Consider the following 19,688-nt stretch of genomic DNA (forward strand, 5'->3'; position numbering starts at 1 on the left):
CTGGAGGAGGCAGAGGAGGTGCAGCCAACATGAACAGATTTATACTACCCTTATTGGAGATGTTGTTATACTCTATTCTATGTGATTTGTTTGTTTGTTTGTTTATTTAGTCGGTTGCTTATTTGTTGATCAGGTGGAGGAGCGCGAGCTGCAGAAGGACATGATTACCCAGCTGGTGCGAGCGCAGGAAAACTTCCCAGAGAACGCCTACCGCAGGGTTCTCCTGTACAAGGACACCATTCTCAGACCTCTAGAGGTGAGCGTACTGAGGCCTGAAGAGGACACACCTAAAATGGCTGCCAATTTCTGACAACAACTCCATTCACTTTGTTGACTCATCATCAAGTGTTCTATCTTGATCAGTGATAGAGATGTAGTGTATTACTAGATGGACATAGTTCTCTGTTCTGATTAACTGCCATGGCTACCGACATGCTGTTTGACATGCTGTTTGTTTCCAGGACTACATGGCAGACCATGCTTCCCTGCACCTGTTTGAGCTGGATGGGAATAAAAACCCTGAGGAACTGTTCATGGTGGGATCAGAGGGGGTTCTTGGAAAGAGGAGTTCCATTTCTGAGGGAATAAGCAATGCAACCCTTAGTCCTCTGTCAATACATTAGTCACATTGAAAACCCTTGAGTTGGCTGCAGTTTCATTATCCATTCTACAACTAACCACAGTGACTGTCCCTGTAGGTAAAGGCTGACTTCTGTGTTTTAATTGCTGGTTGACGAGCTGGTTGTTTATGGTTTTGTCCCTGGTGTAGTCAGTGCTCTTCCGTCTGGAGTCCATGGCAGTGAGGAGGGTTGCTGTCCCCCTTCGGCTGCTCCAGATCGACGAGGAAGAGCTGCCTGATGAGATTGACACGGTCAGCCTCTCGCTTATGCTACTGTTTGTGTGGAAAACCCTAAACTCAGATCTATTATTGTAAGATTAGTCAATGGCCCTTGAGCAGCAAGCAATGTAGCTAGCTAGCACAATGTTAACAGGTTATGGTAGACCAATGCTATGGGATAGTAACTGCCATTGGCTGTCTGTGTTGATGTCTTCTCTCAGGAGGAGCTGTTGCGGACCATGTCCTCCTCTAAGACAGTGGCCCCTGGGTTCAGGTGGAGGAGGAGTCGTTGGTGTAGAGCCTGCCCTGTGGCCCTAAAGGAAGGCAAGATCATCAAGGGAAAGCCCGAGTTCTCTGTGGGGTGAGTGAGTGAGTGAGTAGGTGAGTGAGAGTGTGTGTGCGTGTCTCTGTTGCTTGTGTCTACACATTCCAGCCATTAACTCTCCTTCCCCGCTCCCCTTCAGGTTCATGGACAAAATATACATCCTGTCTTCCCAGGAGGCCTTGGGGAGGTTTATGCTGAACCCGCGGCGGTACCTCCTGCCACCCATGCCGCGGCCGCCCTGCAAGGTGTCTGTGATCGGGCCTCCATGTGCAGGCAAGAGCACGCTGTGCGCCCTACTGGCCCAGCACTACGGAGCAGAACTGGTGGACATGGAGGTCTTGATGAAGCCAGTCATCGCCAAGGTCAAACAGGACATGCTGGAGAAGGTCAAGAGAGACTCCACCCTCATGGCTATCGAGAGGGTCAAGGTCAAGATGGAACTGGACGCCACCCACGGGTCCAGTGAGTGATGGGATGATTATGGTGGTGATGATGACGATTGCATGGTGAAAAAGTGTATCAATCCTTTGCTCGGTTTCTTGTGTTGTCATCTGCAAAGCATTTATAGAATGAGCATTTAGTCAAATGTAATCAAATGTGGATTTCCTGCAGTAAACATGAGATCCAACATCAGTGAGGAGGAGTCTGATGACAATGATTCAGGTGAGTAAATCAGACTCTAACCAACAAACAGGTATGTGCTGCCTAATAGACATACACATTTAGTCTAACTGGTGATTCTGATGTCATCCCACAGCGACATCCACGACCCACTCCTCGAGTGAACAGACTGAGGAAGGTGAGCAACACAACCATACAGTCCCACTACTTGTCAGTTACTCTGTTTGAGTGTCTGCTGAGGTGTTGTTGTTGTTGCTGCTGCTGCTGGGATACAGTGATGATGGAGGTGACAGAGGAGCACCCAGATGTACAGGCCATCGTGGAGGAGGCTTTAAAGGAGGCGGAGCAGGTTGTAACCCCGCCCTCTCTGGACCTGTATGCAGAGGTGCTGGAGAATCACATCAGAGAGGTTTGTCTGAAGTCAAGTCAAGTAAATTACCTTGAAGATTAAATAGTTGAACGTGTGCACAGTATCCTTCCAAATTGAAAAAACTATGCCTTGTGGAATGGCATTGATGTTCTCTATCAAATGAGTATTCCAGATTGAGATGGCCGATGCAGACTCAGAGATCAAGAGAGGGTGGGTGCTGGACAACTTTCCCAGGAACAGGTCCCAGTTGGCCACCATTCAGGATCTCCACGATGGGATCATGCCCGATATCCTGTTCTGCCTGAAAGACAACGATGGGGAAGGTGGGAGAAACTACAACTCACAACTACAAATACTACCATAGTAATGCCTTTGTATTATTCACCTGAAGACTACCATATTTGTAGTTCTATACTAATGTAGAATATTTCTGTTGCAGGTAGGGTAGTATTGAAGAGGATGTATGAACAGAACAGGGAGGAGGTTGACAAGGTAATCAAGAGGCTTGAAGAACAGCAGAAACAGAAGGCCCAGGAGGCTCAAGATTCCTTGTGAGTAGAGCTAAAATGGAGGGGGAATGATGTGTTGGTCCTCTGCATTGTTGGAGCCAACATGGATGGTTGAGTTAACCAGTTTCAACTTGCTGTATGTGTGTTTGTGGCCTTCTGTAGAAACCGTATGCAGCAGGACCCAGAGGAGGATCCTAAGCCAACAGATCCTCAGGCCAAACTGGAGGCAGTGCAAGAGGAGGTGGAGGGTACTGTTCCATTTTAACTAAATGTTGTCATTCTCGATCTCGATCCTCAAAAACATGACTTACTGGTATGCTTCTCACATCATGCTGCCTTCTACGATCACAGCTTTTGTATACTCATATCTATCTTCAATGTATCCTCTTAATTTGCTTTGCAGAAGGCTCTGCAAAATCTGATGCAGACGATGCTGACAAAAGCCCACCTACCATCAGCATAAAAGGTGGAGGTAAGACTGAGCAATGACCATCTGAGCAATGTGAAAACATTTAGTTTTGTTTTGTGATATGATGATGATGATTATTATTATATCTCTGATGTAAAGTGCCACCTGCATCCATCCATCTCTCTCTCTCTCTCTCTCTCTCTCTCTCTCTCTCTCTCTCTCTCTTTCTTCAGATGTGACTCTACCTGCAGTGTGGAAGAGAGGCTATCCAGACGGTCCAGAGATGAACCCATTCAAGCTGCAGCTGAAGCAGTTTGTGATGGACTGGGAGAGCATGGAGTCCTCTATCACAGGCAGCTACAATGTACTGGAGACCTCTGGCAAGAGCCCTGAGGACCTGGTCCAGGAGATGGTCTTCCACATGGAGAGTGAGTTTTCGGCTTAGGGTGTTTGTGTAGGTGGAGGGGGTGGGGGGCTCAGGGTGTGTACATGTGGATTTTTGTGCTGGTAAAAGAGAGTATGTCAGGGTACTGAGAGTATGGCAGGGTACTGAGAGTATGTCAGGGTACTGAGAGTATGGCAGGGTACTGAGAGTATGTCAGGGTACTGAGAGTATGGCAGGGTACTGAGAGTATGTCAGGGTACTGAGAGTATGGCATGGTACTGAGAGTATGGCAGGGTACTGAGAGGATGGCAGTGTACTGAGAGTATGGCAGGGTACTGAGAGTATGGCAGGGTACTGAGAGTATGGCAGGGTACTGAGAGTATGGCAGAATACTGAGAGTATGGAAGGGTACTGAGAGTATGGCAGGGTACTGAGAGTATGGCAGGATACTGAGAGTATGGCAGGGTACTGAGAGGATGGCAGGGTACTGAGAGGATGGCAGGGTACTGAGAGGATGGCAGGGTACTGAGAGGATGGCAGGGTACTGAGAGTATGGCAGGATACTGAGAGGATGGCAGGGTACTGAGAGGATGGCAGGATACTGAGAGGATGGCAGGGTACTGAGAGTATGGCAGGGTACTGAGAGTATGGCAGGGTACTGAGAGTATGGCAGGGTACTGAGAGTATGGCAGGGTACTGAGAGTATGGCAGGGTACTGAGAGGATGGCAGTGTTTGAGGTTGAGTGACTATACTGGCTTGGTCAAATAGTGTGGCAGAGGACAGAGTTATAAGGCACCTTCAGAATGTATTCATAGTCCTTGACTTATTCCACATTGTTGTGTTAGAGTCTGAATGCAAAATTAATAAAAAATATATATATTCTCACCTATACGTCACATAGTTATCAGAATCACACAATAGCCCATAATGACAAAGTGAAACATGTTTTTAGAAATGTTTGCAAATGTATTGAAAATTAAATATCTAATTTACGTAAGTATTCAAACTGCTGAGTCAATACTTTGTAGAAGCACCTTTGGCAGCGATTACAGCTGTGAGTCTTTCTGGGTAAGTCTCTAATAGCTTTCCGCACCAGGATTGTGCAACATGTGCACATTATGCTATTCAAGATTCTTCAAGCTCAGTCAAATTTGTTGTTGATCATTGCTAGACAACCATTTTTAGGTATTGCCATAGATTTTCAAGTAGATTTAAGTCAAAACTGTAACTCATCCACTCAGGAACATTCACTGTCTTCTTGGTAAGCAACACCAGTGTAGATTTGGCCTTGTGTTTTAAGTTATTGTCCCGCTGAAAGTTTAATTAATCTCCCAGTGTCTGGTGGAAAGCAGACTAAACCAGGTTTCCTCAGGGATTTTTCCTGTGCTTAGCTCCATTCTGTTTATTTTTTTATCCTTAATTAACGATTACAAGCATACCCATAACATGATGCATTCACCACTATGCTTGAAAATATGGAGAGTAGTACTCAGTAATGTGTTGTATTGGATTTGCCCTGAATATAACATTTTGTATTCAACACAAAAAGTTCATTTCTTTGCCACATGTTTTGCAGTTTTACTTTAGTGCCTTGTTGCAAACAGGATGAATGTTTTGGAATATTTGTATTCTGTACAGCCTTCATGTCACGGTCGTCCTCCTCTTCATCTGAAGAGGAGAGGCGAGATGGATCGGAGGACCAAAATGCGGCGTGGTATGTGCTCATGAATTTTAATAAAGAAAACACTGAAACACTATACAAAAACAACAAACGAAATAACAACCGTGAAGCTAATGCGAACTGTGCTGAAACAAGCAATCAACATAGACAATCACCCACAAACAAACAGTGGAACCCAGGCTACCTAAGTATGATTCTCAATCAGAGACAACTAATGACACCTGCCTCTGATTGAGAACCATACTAGGCCGAAACATAGAAATCCCCAAATCATAGAAAATCAAACATAGACTGCCCACACCAACTCACGCCCTGACCATACTAAATAATGAATACAAAACAAAGGAAATAAAGGTCAGAACGTGACACTTCCTTCTTTTCACTCTGTCAATTAGGTTAGTATTGTGGAACCTGTATCTTTGTAGTGACTGGTTGTATTGATACACCATCCAAAGTGTAATTAATAACCACCATGCTCAAAGGAATATTCAAATGTCTGCTTTTTTATTTTTTACCCATCTTCCAATAGGTGCCCTTCTTTGTAAAACATTGGAAAACCTCCCTGGTCCTTGTGGTTGAATCTGTGTTTGAAATCCACTGCTCGACTGAGTGACGTTATAGATAATTGTATGTGTGGGGTACAAATATGAGGTAGTCATCTCTGTTAAACACTATTATTGCACACAGAGTAAATCCATGCAACTTATTATGTGACTTGTTAAGCAAATGCTTACTCTTGAACTTGTTAGGTTTGCCATAACAAAGGGGTTGAATACTTATTGACTCAAGAAATTTCAGCGTTTTATTTTTTATTCATTTGTAAACATTTCAAAAAACATTATTCCACTTTGACATTATAGGTTGTTGTGTGTTAGCTAGTGACACAAATTATAGGCTGTAACACAACAAAATGAGGAAAAAGTCAAGGGCAGGGAATACTTTCTGAAGGCACTTTAGGTACCTAATAACCTTGATGTGTGTTTTCCCAAGAGCCCTTTAAGTACGTGGGCTGGGAGCTGTCAGGAGTAGACCTGGATGAGGAGGAGGAGGACGCTCAGGCCTTGGCTGAGCTGGAGAAACCTGAGGAGGCAGAGGGAGAGGAGGAACAGGAGACAGACGTACGTCCTACATGGAGAAACCCACTAATTACGTATAGTAGTTGGCAATTTAGACCTTACACATTTCTTGTACACATTCTCCAATTAAATGCACTGTAGCTGAATATAAAATTGCTTCAGACTTCACAGTATAGGTATTCTAACCAAAAACATCCTGTCCATGTCTGTTTACCATCATCCCATACTGCTGTTTTTCTGTGACATTTTTACGACATTCTCTCTCCTCTCTCCCTGCTGTATCCAGGAGGAGGCAGCGTCTAAGAGGGTGATGGGGGACACCCAACACTTCTGTCCCGTGTCCCTGAAGGAGAACGGGGCACTGATCCCCTGTCTGGATGAATATGCTGCCAAGTACAGAGAGAAAGCCTACTACTTCTCTAGTACTGAGGCCAGGGAACGCTTCTTACTGAGCCCCGAGACATACGTCTCACACACACAGCTATTGCAGGTAGGAGAGGAGGGAGGGAGGGAGGGAGGGAGTGGAAGAGTGACAGAGAGAAACAGTGAAGAAGTAAGAGCTACTGGATAACTTGTTGAACAATTGAATCTATGAATGTCTGAAATGACCAAATAGCTAAGACAAGTGAATCCATGATAAAATAATGATTCCACTTGACCCCCATATTCTAACCCTCTTCCTCTCCACCTCCCCTTCATCCCCATCCCAGGCCCCAGCTCTGAGAGTCTTCCTGCTGGGTACGAGGGGCTCTGATAAGACCACCCACGGGAAATGGCTGGCGGAGAAACTGGGGGTTTTTCACATCCAGTTCAGGGAGTGCCTGCAGGAGCTGATCCTGGGGAAGACCCAGGCCCGCGTGCCCTACTCTGATGAGGTGGAACCCCCTGAGGAGCCCCTTGAAGACCTGGAAGCCCTTCTGCTGCAGGCACAGGGAGGGGCAGCAGTGCCCTCTATGGACGAGGAGGAAAAACACAGTGGGAAGGACAGCCCAGAGGAAGCCCCAGCAGCAGAGGTAAAGGATATGATACTGTCACATATCACAGTTGTTATGGTGCAGTATTTCAGCTTGTTCCCCAGGGATTGAATGGTGGGCTATCTGTGTTGCTGTGTATGTTGCTAGCAGGGGGTGGGGCTGAGTGACGAGGAGGAGGCAATTAAGTCCTATCTGTTTGATGGAGAGCCTCTGCCTCAGGAGATCATGGAGATGATGCTGCCACAGTTCTGGGACCAGGAGCCATACAAGTACCAAGACATTTCACTAACACACACATAGACTCATCTTGACACACAAGGCACTCTCGCCCACTGACTTCCCATCTTGACTGATTTGCTGCACCCCCATCCCTACCCCAGATCGAAAGGGTTCATCCTGGAGGGTTTCCCCCAGAACCCTGAGGACGTGTCCTTCATGGTGGAGCGCCGGCTGTTCCCGGACGCAGCCGTGGTCATGACGGTGGACGTGAGAGACGTCGTGCGGCGCCTGCTGCCCCCTCGCCTAGCCAGCTGGAGAGAACGCCGTGACCGCAGGAGAGAACAGCTGAGACAAGTCAGGGATCTACGCCACAAACTACGGGTGAGAGGAGAGCAGGACAGATGACTAGGGCTTCAGGACAGGGAGCCAAGTGGGGGAGAAGGTGGAGACAGTAGAGAGGCTCAATGCTCAAGGGAGGTGTTAGAGGTCATGTTAACACACTCTCACTCCCTCTCTCTCTATCTTCCCCCCTCGTCTTTCTCTCTCTCTCTCTCTCTCTGGTCTCTCTCTCTCTCTGGTCTCTCTCTCTCTCTGGTCTCTCTCTCTCTATCTCTCTCTGTCTAATATATCTCCTCCTCTCCCACCCCCCTCAATCTTTCTCTTTCTGTTGATGCAGGAGGAGGCCATCACCCGGAGGAGGGCTGAGCTCATGACAGAGCATGCCTCAAAGCAACCAGCTGCAAAGGTAGTCCTTCATTGTCACAAGCACAGATGCTGTGACTCTTTGAGGCTGATATGGGTCTGTGCTATATTAGTTTGGGAAGAGTTTATGATTAGACCCTGATAAGTAGGGACTCTGTCATCCACTGGTCCTTACAGTCTATCTCTGTGTGCCAGGTGAAGGATGAGGAGGATGAGGAGGAGTTTGATGAGGAAGAGGAGGGGATGGAGGAGATCGAAGCCATGCTGATTGAGGAGTTTACTCTGGACGAGGAGGATGATGGGGAGGATGAGGAGACAGAAGCGGCTGCTGAGGAGAGGCTGGAGATGGAGATCGGGGAACGCTTTGAAACAGACGACGCCAACTTCACTAGGATGATGGTACAGAGACACACATACTGTCCAGCTATGAACAGGCCTTAATATAGTTACAGGCATTATAATAATAATAATACATTTGTAACCCAAAGTGCCATTATAAATCCAATCACATTTTATTTGTCACATGCTTCGTAAACAACAGGTGAAATGCTTACTTATGGGCCCTTCCCAACAATGCAGAGAGAAAATGTGAAAAATAATAACACAAAAAACAAGATACACGGGGTATCAGTACAGAATATAAAACTGTTTGTTTGTTGTTCAGGAACTCCTGGATGAAAACCAGATCCCTAAGCTGACCATCAACGGTGGCCGTAAGTCCAGGATCGTGCGTTACCAGCTGCTTCAGAAGGTTCAGCCTCTGGTGACCAACCGGGAGGCCCACTTCCACAAGTGCCAGCCCATCAGCTATACCCTGGCCCGCAAGCTGCTCTGCTACTCCTTCAAGTATAACAGCTTCTTCGGCTGCTGGGACCCCGTCAAGGTCAGTATAAACCGGGACCCACACTCTCTCTATTCAAATCCCAATCTGTTTAATTCAGTGGATGTGGATTTCTTCATAGTGTGATAAATGTTTTTATCTTCTACTAACTTTCTGTTTATCCCTGTATGTTGTAATGTGACTGATAGCAGATCCCATGTGTTCCTCTTTTAGTACACAGAGGGAGACCTGATACAGCCAGTGCAGGGTCCCCTGAACACATCCTACCCCGTGCTCTTCCATCAGTTCATCTACTTCTTCGCCTCCAAGGAGACGAGGAACACCTTCATCCTCAACCCCATCAAGTACCTGAAGCAGCCCAAACCCAACCCCTCCCTTCCCATCAAACTGGTCATTATCGGACCCCCCAAGTCAGGCAAAACCACAGGTCAGAGTTCACAACACATAGAGACATATTAAACAAGTTCTCATCCAGTGGTGGAAAAAGTACTTGAGTAAAAGTTAAGATGATTTGATTTTAAATATACTTAAGTATCAAAAGTAAATGTAATTGCTAAAATAAACTTAAGTATCAAAAGTTACTTACTTATCAAAAGTTACTTAAAAAATTCCTTATATTTAACAAACCAGACGGCATAATATTCTAGTTTTTTTTATTTACGGATAGCCAGGGGCATGCTCCAACACTCAGACATCATTTACAAATTAAGCATGTGTTTAGTGAGTCTGCCAGATCAGGGGCAGTAGGGATGACCAGGGATGTTCTCTTGATAATTGTGTGAATTAGGCAATTTTCCTGTCCTGCTAAGCATTAAAAATGTAATGAGTACTTTTTGGTGTAAGGGAAAATGTATGGAGTAAAAAGTACATAATTTTCTTTAGAAATGAAGTGAAGTAAAAAATTGTAAAAAATATAAATAGTAAAGTACAGTACAGATACCCCAAAAAACGACTTAAGTACTACTTTTAAGTTTTTTTACTTAAGTACTTTACACCACTGTTCTCATCACAAATTTAGCTCTGTGGTAAGTGAATGTAATTCACTTTTGTAAGGATTGTTTGCAATATGTTTATTTGATTCTTAAACTCTTTTCTCCTCTATGAATGCACTAAAACTCCCTTTATTGTAACTTGTCAAACAATGCATTAGGATTTGATTCTCTCTAACACAAACTTAGATTTAAGACCATCTCAGGCCAGTTCTGCCAATCCAGCTGTACATTAGCTCACCCAAACAGAGAACACACCCATATCTATATGTGTTGTGCAGTGGCGAGGATGTTTGCCCATGAGTACAGCCTGACTCGTCTGTCCATTGGGGACGTGATGCGGACTGTGCTGGCCAGCCAGGGTAGGACAGAGCTGGCCACCCAGATGATGAAACACCTCTCCCAGGGCCACACCTTGCCAGATGAATTGGCCATCCAGTGTCTTGAGGTAGCCCTCATGAGCCTGGTCTGCAGCACCAGAGGGTAAGGCAGCTAACCTTGGCTGAAAAATATAGGCAGTGTTCAATTTCCCTCTTTCTCATGTCTGGCTTCATTCTGAATGATGTCATAAAACATTAAAAGTCAGTAATTCCCAGTGAGACAGTAATTTGGTGATCCATGCAGACCAATCAAAAGCTGGAAAAAGGTTGTATTGAACAGACCAATGAACAGACCAAAAGCAACATTTCATTGTATGCCAACCAGAAGGTTGACTAGGCTATTCATTCTATTTCCATGACATATTCTATTGACTGTATTTCCTTCCCTATCTCAGGTACGTGTTGGATGGCTTCCCTATGACGCGTAAGCAGGCTGATTTGATGGAGGCTCGGAGCATTATCCCAGTGCTTGTGGTGGAGCTGCAGCTGGACACCGTGGAGGTGCTAAAGAGAGGCCTCAGTGACAAGATGAAACCCAACAGGTCAGAGGGGTGGCACTAGATGGCCCTACCAGAGAGGACAAAACTATTGTGTACTGTACATCCAGCTATATGCATCAATCTCAAATGAATAGGAAAGTTCAGCACGTCCTGAAATTAATCAACTTTGACAGTGTCTATGCTTCCCATTAATTTAAGATTTAGGGCATGTAGCTGCATCTACACAACAGATTACCTGGGACATGGATTCATCTTGTTATCATTTTGGTTTAAACTGTCACTTAATTATCCCCCCTCCCCTGGCAGTCCCCACCTGATGCATGACAGCCCCCAGATCCTGAACATCCGTAACTCTAATTTCAAGCATGAGGTGGAGGCAGTGAGGCAGCACTACCAGCAGCATTACCAGAATTGGGTCTCTGTGGATGGACACAACTCCAAGTGGTGGGTCTGGAACAGAATCCTGGATGAGGCCCGCATGAGCATGAGACACATCCACACCTACCTGGAGAAAATACGCACCGGTAATATATGCAGTCTAGAGAGACTATAGAAAAAGCCTATTCACTTTGGTAATTATTTGTATATATTCTACACTGAACAGAAATATAAACGCAACATGTAAAGTGTTGGTCCCATGTTTCATGAGCTGAAATAAAAGATCCCAGAAATGTTCCATAAATTATGCACAAAAAGCTTATTTCTTTCAAATTTTGTGCACATATTTGTTTACATCCCTGTTAGTGAGCATTTTGCCTTAGCCAAGGTAAAAATCTACCTGACAGATGTGGCATTTCAAGAAGCTGATTAAACAGCATGATCATTACACAGGTGCACCTTGTGCTGGGGACAATAAATGGCCACTCTAAAATGTGCAGTTTTGTCACACAACACAATGCCACAGAGTTTTGAGGGAGCATGAAATTGGCATGCTGACTGCAGGAATGTCCACCAGAGCTGTTGCCAGAGAATTGAAAGTTAATTTATCTACCATGAGCCGCCTTCAAACTTGTTTTAGACAATTTGGCAGTATGTCCAACCGGCCACACAACCACAGACTACAGTGCCTTGCGAAAGTATTCGGCCCCCTTGAACTTTGCGACCTTTTGCCACATTTCAGGCTTCAAACATAAAGATATAAAACTGTATTTTTACATAAAGATATAAAACTGTATTTTTTTGTGAAGAATCAACAACAAGTGGGACACAATCATGAAGTGGAACGACATTTATTGGATATTTCAAACTTTTTTAACAAATCAAAAACTGAAAAATTGGGCGTGCAAAATTATTCAGCCCCCTTAAGTTAATACTTTGTAGCGCCACCTTTTGCTGCGATTACAGCTGTAAGTCGCTTGGGGTATGTCTCTATCAGTTTTGCACATCGAGAGACTGACATTTTTTTCCCATTCCTCCTTGCAAAACAGCTCAAGCTCAGTGAGGTTGGATGGAGAGCATTTGTGAACAGCAGTTTTCAGTTCTTTCCACAGATTCTCGATTGGATTCAGGTCTGGACTTTGACTTGGCCATTCTAACACCTGGATATGTGTATTATTGAACCATTCCATTGTAGATTTTGCTTTATGTTTTGGATCATTGTCTTGTTGGAAGACAAATCTCCGTCCCAGTCTCAGGTCTTTCGCATACTCCATCAGGTTTTCTTCCAGAATGGTCCTGTATTTGGCTCCATCCATCTTCCCATCAATTTTAACCATCTTCCCTGTCCCTGCTGAAGAAAAGCAGGCCCAAACCATGATGCTGCCACCACCATGTTTGACAGTGGGGATGGTGTGTTCAGGGTGATGAGCTGTGTTGCTTTTACGCCAAACATAACGTTTTGCATTGTTGCCAAAAAGTTCAATTTTGGTTTCATCTGACCAGAGCACCTTCTTCCACATGTTTGGTGTGTCTCCCAGGTGGCTTGTGGCAAACTTTAAACAACACTTTTTATGGATATCTTTAAGAAATGGCTTTCTTCTTGCCACTCTTCCATAAAGGCCAGATTTGTGCAATATACGACTGATTGTTGTCCTATGGACAGAGTCTCCCACCTCAGCTGTAGATCTCTGCAGTTCATCCAGAGTGATCATGGGCCTCTTGGCTACATCTCTGATCAGTCTTCTCCTTGTATGAGCTGAAAGTTTAGAGGGACGGCCAGGTCTTGGTAGATTTGCAGTGGTCTGATACTCCTTCCATTTCAATATTATCGCTTGCACAGTGCTCCTTGGGATGTTTAAAGCTTGGGAAATCTTTTTGTATCCAAATCCGGCTTTAAACTTCTTCACAACAGTATCTCGGACCTGCCTGGTGTGTTCCTTGTTCTTCATGATGCTCTCTGCGCTTTTGACGGACCTCTGAGACTATCACAGTGCAGGTGCATTTATACGGAGACTTGATTACACACAGGTGGATTGTATTTATCATCATTAGTCATTTAGGTCAACATTGGATCATTCAGAGATCCTCACTGAACTTCTGGAGAGAGTTCGCTGCACTGAAAGTAAAGGGGCTGAATAATTTTGCACGCCCAATTTTTCAGTTTTTGATTTGTTAAAAAAGTTTGAAATATCCAATAAATGTCGTTCCACTTCGTGATTGTGTCCCACTTGTTGTTGATTCTTCACAAAAAAATACAGTTTTATATCTTTATGTTTGATGCCTGAAATGTGGCAAAAGGTCGCAAAGTTCCAGGGGGCCGAATACTTTCGCAAGGCACTGTATGTGTTGAGCATTGTGTGGGTGAGCTGTTTGCTGATGTCAACGTTGTAAACAGAGTGGCCCATGGTGCCGGTAGGGTTATGGCATGGGCAGGCATAAGCTAAGGACAACAAACACAATTGCATTTTTATTTTTTTGAATTTTACCCCCTTTTTCTCCCCAATTTCGTGGTATCCAATTGTTAGTAGCTACTGTCTTGTCTCATCGCTACTACTCCCGTGCGGGCTCGGGAGAGACAAAGGTTGAAAGTCATGCGTCCTCCGATACACAACCCAACCAAGCTGCTCTGCTTATTAACACAGCGCGCATCCAACCCGGAAGCCAGCCGTACCAATGTGTCGGAGGAAACACCGTGCACCTGGCAACCTTGGTTAGCGTGCTCTGCGCCGGGCCCGCCACAGGAGTCGCTGGTGCGCGATGAGACAAGGATATCCCTACCGGCCAGGCCCTCCCTAACCCAGACGACGCTAGGCCAATTGTGCGTTGCCCCACGGACCTCCCGGTCGCGGCCGGTTACGACAGAGCCTGGGCGCGAACCCAGAGTCTCTGGTGGCACAGCTGGTGCTGCAGTACAGCGCCAGCTGTGCCACCACTGCGCGACCTGGGAGGCCCTCACAATTGCATTTTATCAATGTCACTTTGAATGCACATAATTACTGTGATGAGATCCTGAGGCCCATTGTGAGGCCCTTCTCCTTTAAGGTATCTGTGACCAGCAGATGCATTTCTGTATGTGAAATCCATAGATTAGGGCCTAATACATTTATTTCTTCATATGGACTGTAACTCAGTAAAATCTTTGATATTGTTAATTTTTTTGTTCAGAAAATATTAAAGTCTTATGAGATTGCTGCTTCTCCTATGTCTTTGACCCTGGCCCCTACAGGCCATGCAGCTAGCATCGACAGGCTGTGCATCACACCAAAGGAGCTAAAGTCTCGACTGGGTGAGTTTAGCTATTACTGCCCTGTCAGCCTCGCCCTCCATCGACACCTGGTGGACTGTTCTCTCACTACATCTCTGGAGCTGGCCGCTGAGTTCAGGGGACACTATTACAAGATGTGCTCTCGGGAGTACCTGGAGGTGGGTCTCATACCTGGTGACAGTTATCAATGATTTGGTGACTTACCTGCATGTAATGTGTGTAAAGTGCTCTTTGAGATCTGTGGTTAAAAGGTATAATGTATATGATTACATCACAGGAACTATTAACAGAGGTAAAATTATATTGATTTCTCTCTTTGCCTTGTACCCCTATCTACAAAAGCTCTTCCTTGAGACTCCAGAACAGTTTGTGATCCCGGGCTGCCCACACGCTCTCCCCCCTTCCCACATGTTGCCCAAGAAGCTGACGGCCGGCCAGGTGAAGGCCAGGTTCCCCAAGCAGGTGGAGATGAAGGGCTACTGCCCCGTCACCTACCTGGATGGGAGGCAGAGGTAGCCAACACACTGGCTTTACTCCTATCTATTCATTATAGTACCAGTCTTCTTCAATGCTGGCACAGGGGGGCATGGGTTCTCTGTAGGTCTCTGGCTTTTTAAGAGGTCGGAAGTTTCCATACACTTTAGCCAAATACATTTAAACTCAGTTTCTCACAATTCCTGACATTTAATCCTAGTAAAAATTAGTGTTTTTGGTCAGTTAGGATCACCACTTTATTTTAAGAATGTGAAATGTCAGAATAATAGGAGAGAGAATGATTCATTTCAGCTTTTATTTCTTTCATCACATTCCCAATGGGTCAGAAGTTTACATACACTCAATTAGTATTTGGTAGCATTGGCTTTATATTGTTTAACTTGGGTCAAACGTTTCAGATAGCCTTCCACAAGCTTCCCACAATAAGTTGGGTGAATTTTGGCCCATTCCTCCTGACAGAGTTGGTGTAACTGGGTCAGGTTTGTAGGCCTCCTTGCTAACACACGCTTTTTCAGTTCTGCCCACATTTTCTATGGGATTGAGGTCAGGGCTTTGTGATGGCCACTCCAATACCTTGACTTTGTTGTCCTTAAGCCATTTTGCCACACCTTTGAAAGTATGCTTGGGGTCATTGTCCATTTGGAAGACCTATTTGCGACCAAGCTTTAACTTCCTGACTGATGTCTTGAGATGTTGCTTCAATATATCCACATAATTTTCCTACCTCATGATGCCATCTATTTTGTGAGGTGCACCAGACCCTCCTGCAGCAAAGCATCCCCACAACTTGATTCTGCCACCCCTATGCTTCACGGTTGGGATGGTGTTCTTCGGCTTGCAAGCCTTCCCCTTTTCCTCCAAACATAACGATGGTCATTATGGCCAAACAGTTCTATTTTTATTTCGTCAGACCAGAGGACATTTCTACAAAAAGTACGATCTTTGTCCCCATGTGCAGTTGCAAACCGTAGTCTGGCTTTTTTGTGGAGGTTTTGGAGCAGTGGCTTCTTCCTTGCTGAGCGGACTTTCAGGTTATGTCGATATAGGACTCTTTTTACTGTGGATATAGATACTTTTGTACCTATTTCCTCCAGCATCTTCACAAGGTCCTTTGCTGCTGTTCTGGGATTGATTTGCACTTTTCGCACCAAAGTACGTTAATCTCTAGGAGACAGAACGGATTTTCCCATGATGTCAAAGAAAGAGGCACTCTGTTTGAAGGTAGGCCTTGAAATACATCCACAGGTACACCTCCAATTGACTCAAATGATGTCAATTACCCTATCAGAAGCTTCTAAAGCCATGACATCATTTTCTGGAATTTTCCAAGCAGTTTAAAGGCACAGTCAACTTAGTGTATGTCAACATTAGCAGCCTCCTCCCTAAGTTTGTTTTATTCACTGCTTTAGCACACTCCGCCAACCCAGATGTCCTAGCCGTGTCTGAATCCTGGCTTAGGAAGGCCACCTACAATCCTGAAATGTCCATCCCTAATGTAATGAGTGTGTGTAGGTGGCAGGGAAGTCAAGCGCAGGAAAACGAACTTGGTATAAACGGAGTTGTGTAATAAGCGCTCATAAACGCCAAAAACCAAAATATACAAAAAATAATAAAAGTGGGTACAAAACCCGTCGCACACCGACACATGACTAGCACAACACATACAATAAAAAATCTCAGACAAGGACATGAGGGGAAACAGAGTGTTAAATACACAACATGTAATTAATGGGATTGGAACCGGGTGTGAAGGAAGACAAGACAAAACCAATGGAAAATAAAAAATGTATCAATGACGGCTAGAAGGTCAGTGACGTCAACTGCCGAACACCGCCCGAACAAGGAGAGGGACCGACTTCGGCGGAAGTCGTGACACCTAACTAAAACATTTTCTGACAAGATAGAACTGCAAAGGGGGAGGAGTTAGCCTGAAGCGTTCTGTCATACTATCCAGGTCTGTGCCCAAGCAATTCGAGCTTCTTGTTTTAAAAATCAACTTTTCCAGAAACAAGTCTCTCACCGTTGCCACTTGTTATAGACCCCAGCTGTGCCCTGGACACCATATGTGAATTGATCGCCCCATCTATTTTCAGAGTTCGTACTGTTAGGTGACCTAAACTGGGACTTGCTTAACATCCCGGCCGTCCTACAATCTAAGCTAGATGCCCTCAATCTCACACAAATTATCAAGGAACCTACCAGATGCAACCCAAAATCCTTAACCATGGGCACCCTCTTAGATATCATCCTGACCAACTTGCCCTCTAAATACACCTCTGCTGTCTTCAACCAAGATCTCAGCGATCACTGCCTCATTGCCTGCATCCGTAATGGGTCAGCGGTCAAACAACCTCCACTCATCACTGTAAAACGCTCCCTGAAACACTTCAGTGAGCAGGCCTTTCTAATCGACCTGGCCGGGGTATCCTGGAAGGATATTGACCTCATCCCGTCAGTAGAGGATGCCTGGTTGCTCTTTAAAAGTGCTTTCCTCTCCATCTTAAATAAGCATGCCCCATTCAAAAAATGTAGAACTAAGAACAGATAGAGCCCTTTGTTCACCCCAGACTTGACTGGCCTTGACCAGCACAAAAACATCCTGTGGTGTACTGCATTAGCATCGAATAGCCCCCGCGATATCCAACTCTTCAGGGAAGTGAGGAACCAATATACTCAGTCAGTTTTCAAACATAAATTTGCTTCCTGTAGCACTAATTCCAAAAAGTTTTGGGACAATTTAAAGTCCATGAAGAATAAGAGCACCTCCTCCCAGCTGCCCACTGCACTGAGGATAGGAAACACTGTCACAATAAGCATTTTTCCACAGCTGGCCATGCTTTCCACCTGGCTACCCCTACCCCGGGCCAACACCTCAGCACCCCTTGCAGCAACTTGCCCAAACTCCCCCCGCTTCTCCTTCACCCAAATCCAAACAGCTGATGTTCTGAAAGAGTTGCAAAATCTGGATCCCTACAAATCAGCTGGGCTAGACAATCTGGACCCTCTCTTTCTAAAATTATCCGCATAAATTGTTGCAACCCCTATTACTAGCCTATTCAACCTCTCTTTCGTATCGTCTGAGAACCCCAAAGATCGGAAAGCTGCCGCGGTCATCCCCCTCTTCAAAGGGGGAGACAGACTCAAACTGTTATAGACCTATATCCATCCTGCCCTGTCTTTTTTTTGGTTCACCAACTACTTCTCAGATAGAGTTCAGTGTGTCAAATCGGAGGGCCTGTTGTCCGGACCTCTGACAGTCTCTATGGGGTGCCACAGGGCTCAATTCTCGGGCCAACTCTTTTCTCTGTAAATATCAATGATGTTGCTCTTGCTGCTGGTGATTCTCTTCTCTGCACCTGGGTCCAACCTTACAACGTCACAGATTGATGCTCTCATCCTACCTCCAAGACAGGCTGCTTGCTGAAGGCTCTCAGTTGATTCCATTTCATATTTAGTGCCTTTGAGATGTATTGCTTTTAGTTTGAAACTCTCCTCAGGTATGAGGCCCTGGTTCGTGGAAGCGTGGAGTACTCTGTGGAATATCGGGAACAAATCTACATTTTCGAGAACGAACAGAAACAGGACAGGTTTCTGAGGTCAGTAATAGACTGATGCAATGAACCTGGTGTGATCTCAAATTATCAATTTGAATATTGTTAGGTAACCCAAACCAGTTCTCTTCCAACTTCTTGCTCCTCCTCTCAGGTTACCTGAGACCTATTGGAACCAGAAGCTGCCCGACAAGCTGCCTCCTATGAGTGAGCCTGTGCAGCTCACCTCCCTGCCCATGCTAGGCTACATGGAACAGGTGAGACTGAGGCTCACACACACCGGGAGGCACTCTGGATGTAATTACTGGAGGGACTTAATCTGAATAAAAATAGCTGAAGTGTGTTTACACTACAGTGCATTTGACATACTGTATGTTGACCAGAGGTTTTGTGTTCCATATCAGGGCGTGGCAAGATCTATCATTAAAGCTCTGACTGCCGTCGGTTGTCTCAAACCAAAGTTCCCCTACCTCAGTCCGAAGAGATCGGCACTCCATTATCTGGCATTTTATTTGAAAGGTATGCAAAAATCGTTGAGAGGAGCCTTAAGGCTCTTCACACACCCAAGTTTGTCATCACCATAATGTCACACGGTCCCTGGTCATGCTATATTTGCAGTGCATTGGTCTCGGATTATAATTTGACTCTGCATTATCTTGCTTGTCCATTCTTTCCTCCTGTGCTCCCTCCCTATTCCCTCCATCCCTCTCTCCGTTCCTCAGCCTTCAACCCCAGGAACTCGGACTACATCCGCCAGAAGTACAAGAAGAAGCTGGCGTCATTTGAGGAGAATTGTGAGCTTATCTCCTACCTGGGCTCCACTATGACCAAGAAGTACAGAGCTCCTCAGGAGCAGCCCATAGACTTTGAATTTAAGCTGCACAGGTTTTTGGCTTTTGGAGAGTCCACAGAGGCTGCTGCTGGGGTGCTATAGTACCTCATGACTTGTGAAATATTGTTCACTGAAATGATGAGCTCTAAGTATTTCACAGGGTGCATTGCACTGTTGAGATATCAAATGATGACAGAATTGCAGTCCTTTTAAACTGCTATTAACATTTCTAAATGTTTATTATTTAGTTATTTATTATTTAGTTCACCATTTGTAAGTTGAAAGTCAGTGGGTTTTTCTTCGTACATATTAAAAACCCAGTGCAGTCAGAAATGTGATTTTACTGT

The 19,688-nt window shown here is 45.1% G+C and overlaps 1 protein-coding gene across 3 annotated transcripts in view; it reads left to right on the forward strand.

Annotated features, from left to right (window-relative positions):
* ak9 (adenylate kinase 9) overlaps positions 1–19,669 on the forward strand; it is a 21,274-nt gene extending 1,605 nt beyond the window's left edge. Inside the window, exons 7-38 of one of the 3 annotated variants that reach the window (XM_021600718.2) lie at positions 1–18; positions 134–256; positions 462–536; positions 770–871; positions 1,060–1,199; positions 1,303–1,625; positions 1,776–1,826; positions 1,921–1,962; positions 2,060–2,193; positions 2,327–2,477; positions 2,594–2,705; positions 2,826–2,911; positions 3,067–3,135; positions 3,306–3,500; positions 6,130–6,257; positions 6,502–6,705; positions 6,926–7,228; positions 7,337–7,458; positions 7,570–7,789; positions 8,085–8,153; positions 8,306–8,509; positions 8,775–8,993; positions 9,165–9,378; positions 10,222–10,423; positions 10,716–10,862; positions 11,127–11,344; positions 14,425–14,621; positions 14,806–14,975; positions 18,456–18,554; positions 18,664–18,766; positions 18,914–19,028; positions 19,232–19,669. The exon at positions 1–18 is cut by the window's left edge and continues 159 nt beyond it. In XM_021600718.2, coding sequence (XP_021456393.2) covers positions 1–18; positions 134–256; positions 462–536; positions 770–871; positions 1,060–1,199; positions 1,303–1,625; positions 1,776–1,826; positions 1,921–1,962; positions 2,060–2,193; positions 2,327–2,477; positions 2,594–2,705; positions 2,826–2,911; positions 3,067–3,135; positions 3,306–3,500; positions 6,130–6,257; positions 6,502–6,705; positions 6,926–7,228; positions 7,337–7,458; positions 7,570–7,789; positions 8,085–8,153; positions 8,306–8,509; positions 8,775–8,993; positions 9,165–9,378; positions 10,222–10,423; positions 10,716–10,862; positions 11,127–11,344; positions 14,425–14,621; positions 14,806–14,975; positions 18,456–18,554; positions 18,664–18,766; positions 18,914–19,028; positions 19,232–19,443 — 4,767 coding nt within the window. In that variant the 3' untranslated portion in view covers positions 19,444–19,669. Of the gene's footprint in view, positions 19–133; positions 257–461; positions 537–769; positions 872–1,059; positions 1,200–1,302; positions 1,626–1,775; positions 1,827–1,920; positions 1,963–2,059; positions 2,194–2,326; positions 2,478–2,593; positions 2,706–2,825; positions 2,912–3,066; positions 3,136–3,305; positions 3,501–6,129; positions 6,258–6,501; positions 6,706–6,925; positions 7,229–7,336; positions 7,459–7,569; positions 7,790–8,084; positions 8,154–8,305; positions 8,510–8,774; positions 8,994–9,164; positions 9,379–10,221; positions 10,424–10,715; positions 10,863–11,126; positions 11,345–14,424; positions 14,622–14,805; positions 14,976–18,455; positions 18,555–18,663; positions 18,767–18,913; positions 19,029–19,231 lie in introns of those variants that run through there. The other 2 variants (XM_021600719.2, XR_002473301.2) reach the window with 2 other exon arrangements.
* The last annotated feature ends 19 nt before the right edge of the window (positions 19,670–19,688 follow it).

Source organism: Oncorhynchus mykiss, chromosome 4 (assembly GCF_013265735.2).
Source record: "Oncorhynchus mykiss isolate Arlee chromosome 4, USDA_OmykA_1.1, whole genome shotgun sequence".
Classification (NCBI taxonomy): Eukaryota; Metazoa; Chordata; class Actinopteri; order Salmoniformes; family Salmonidae; genus Oncorhynchus; species Oncorhynchus mykiss.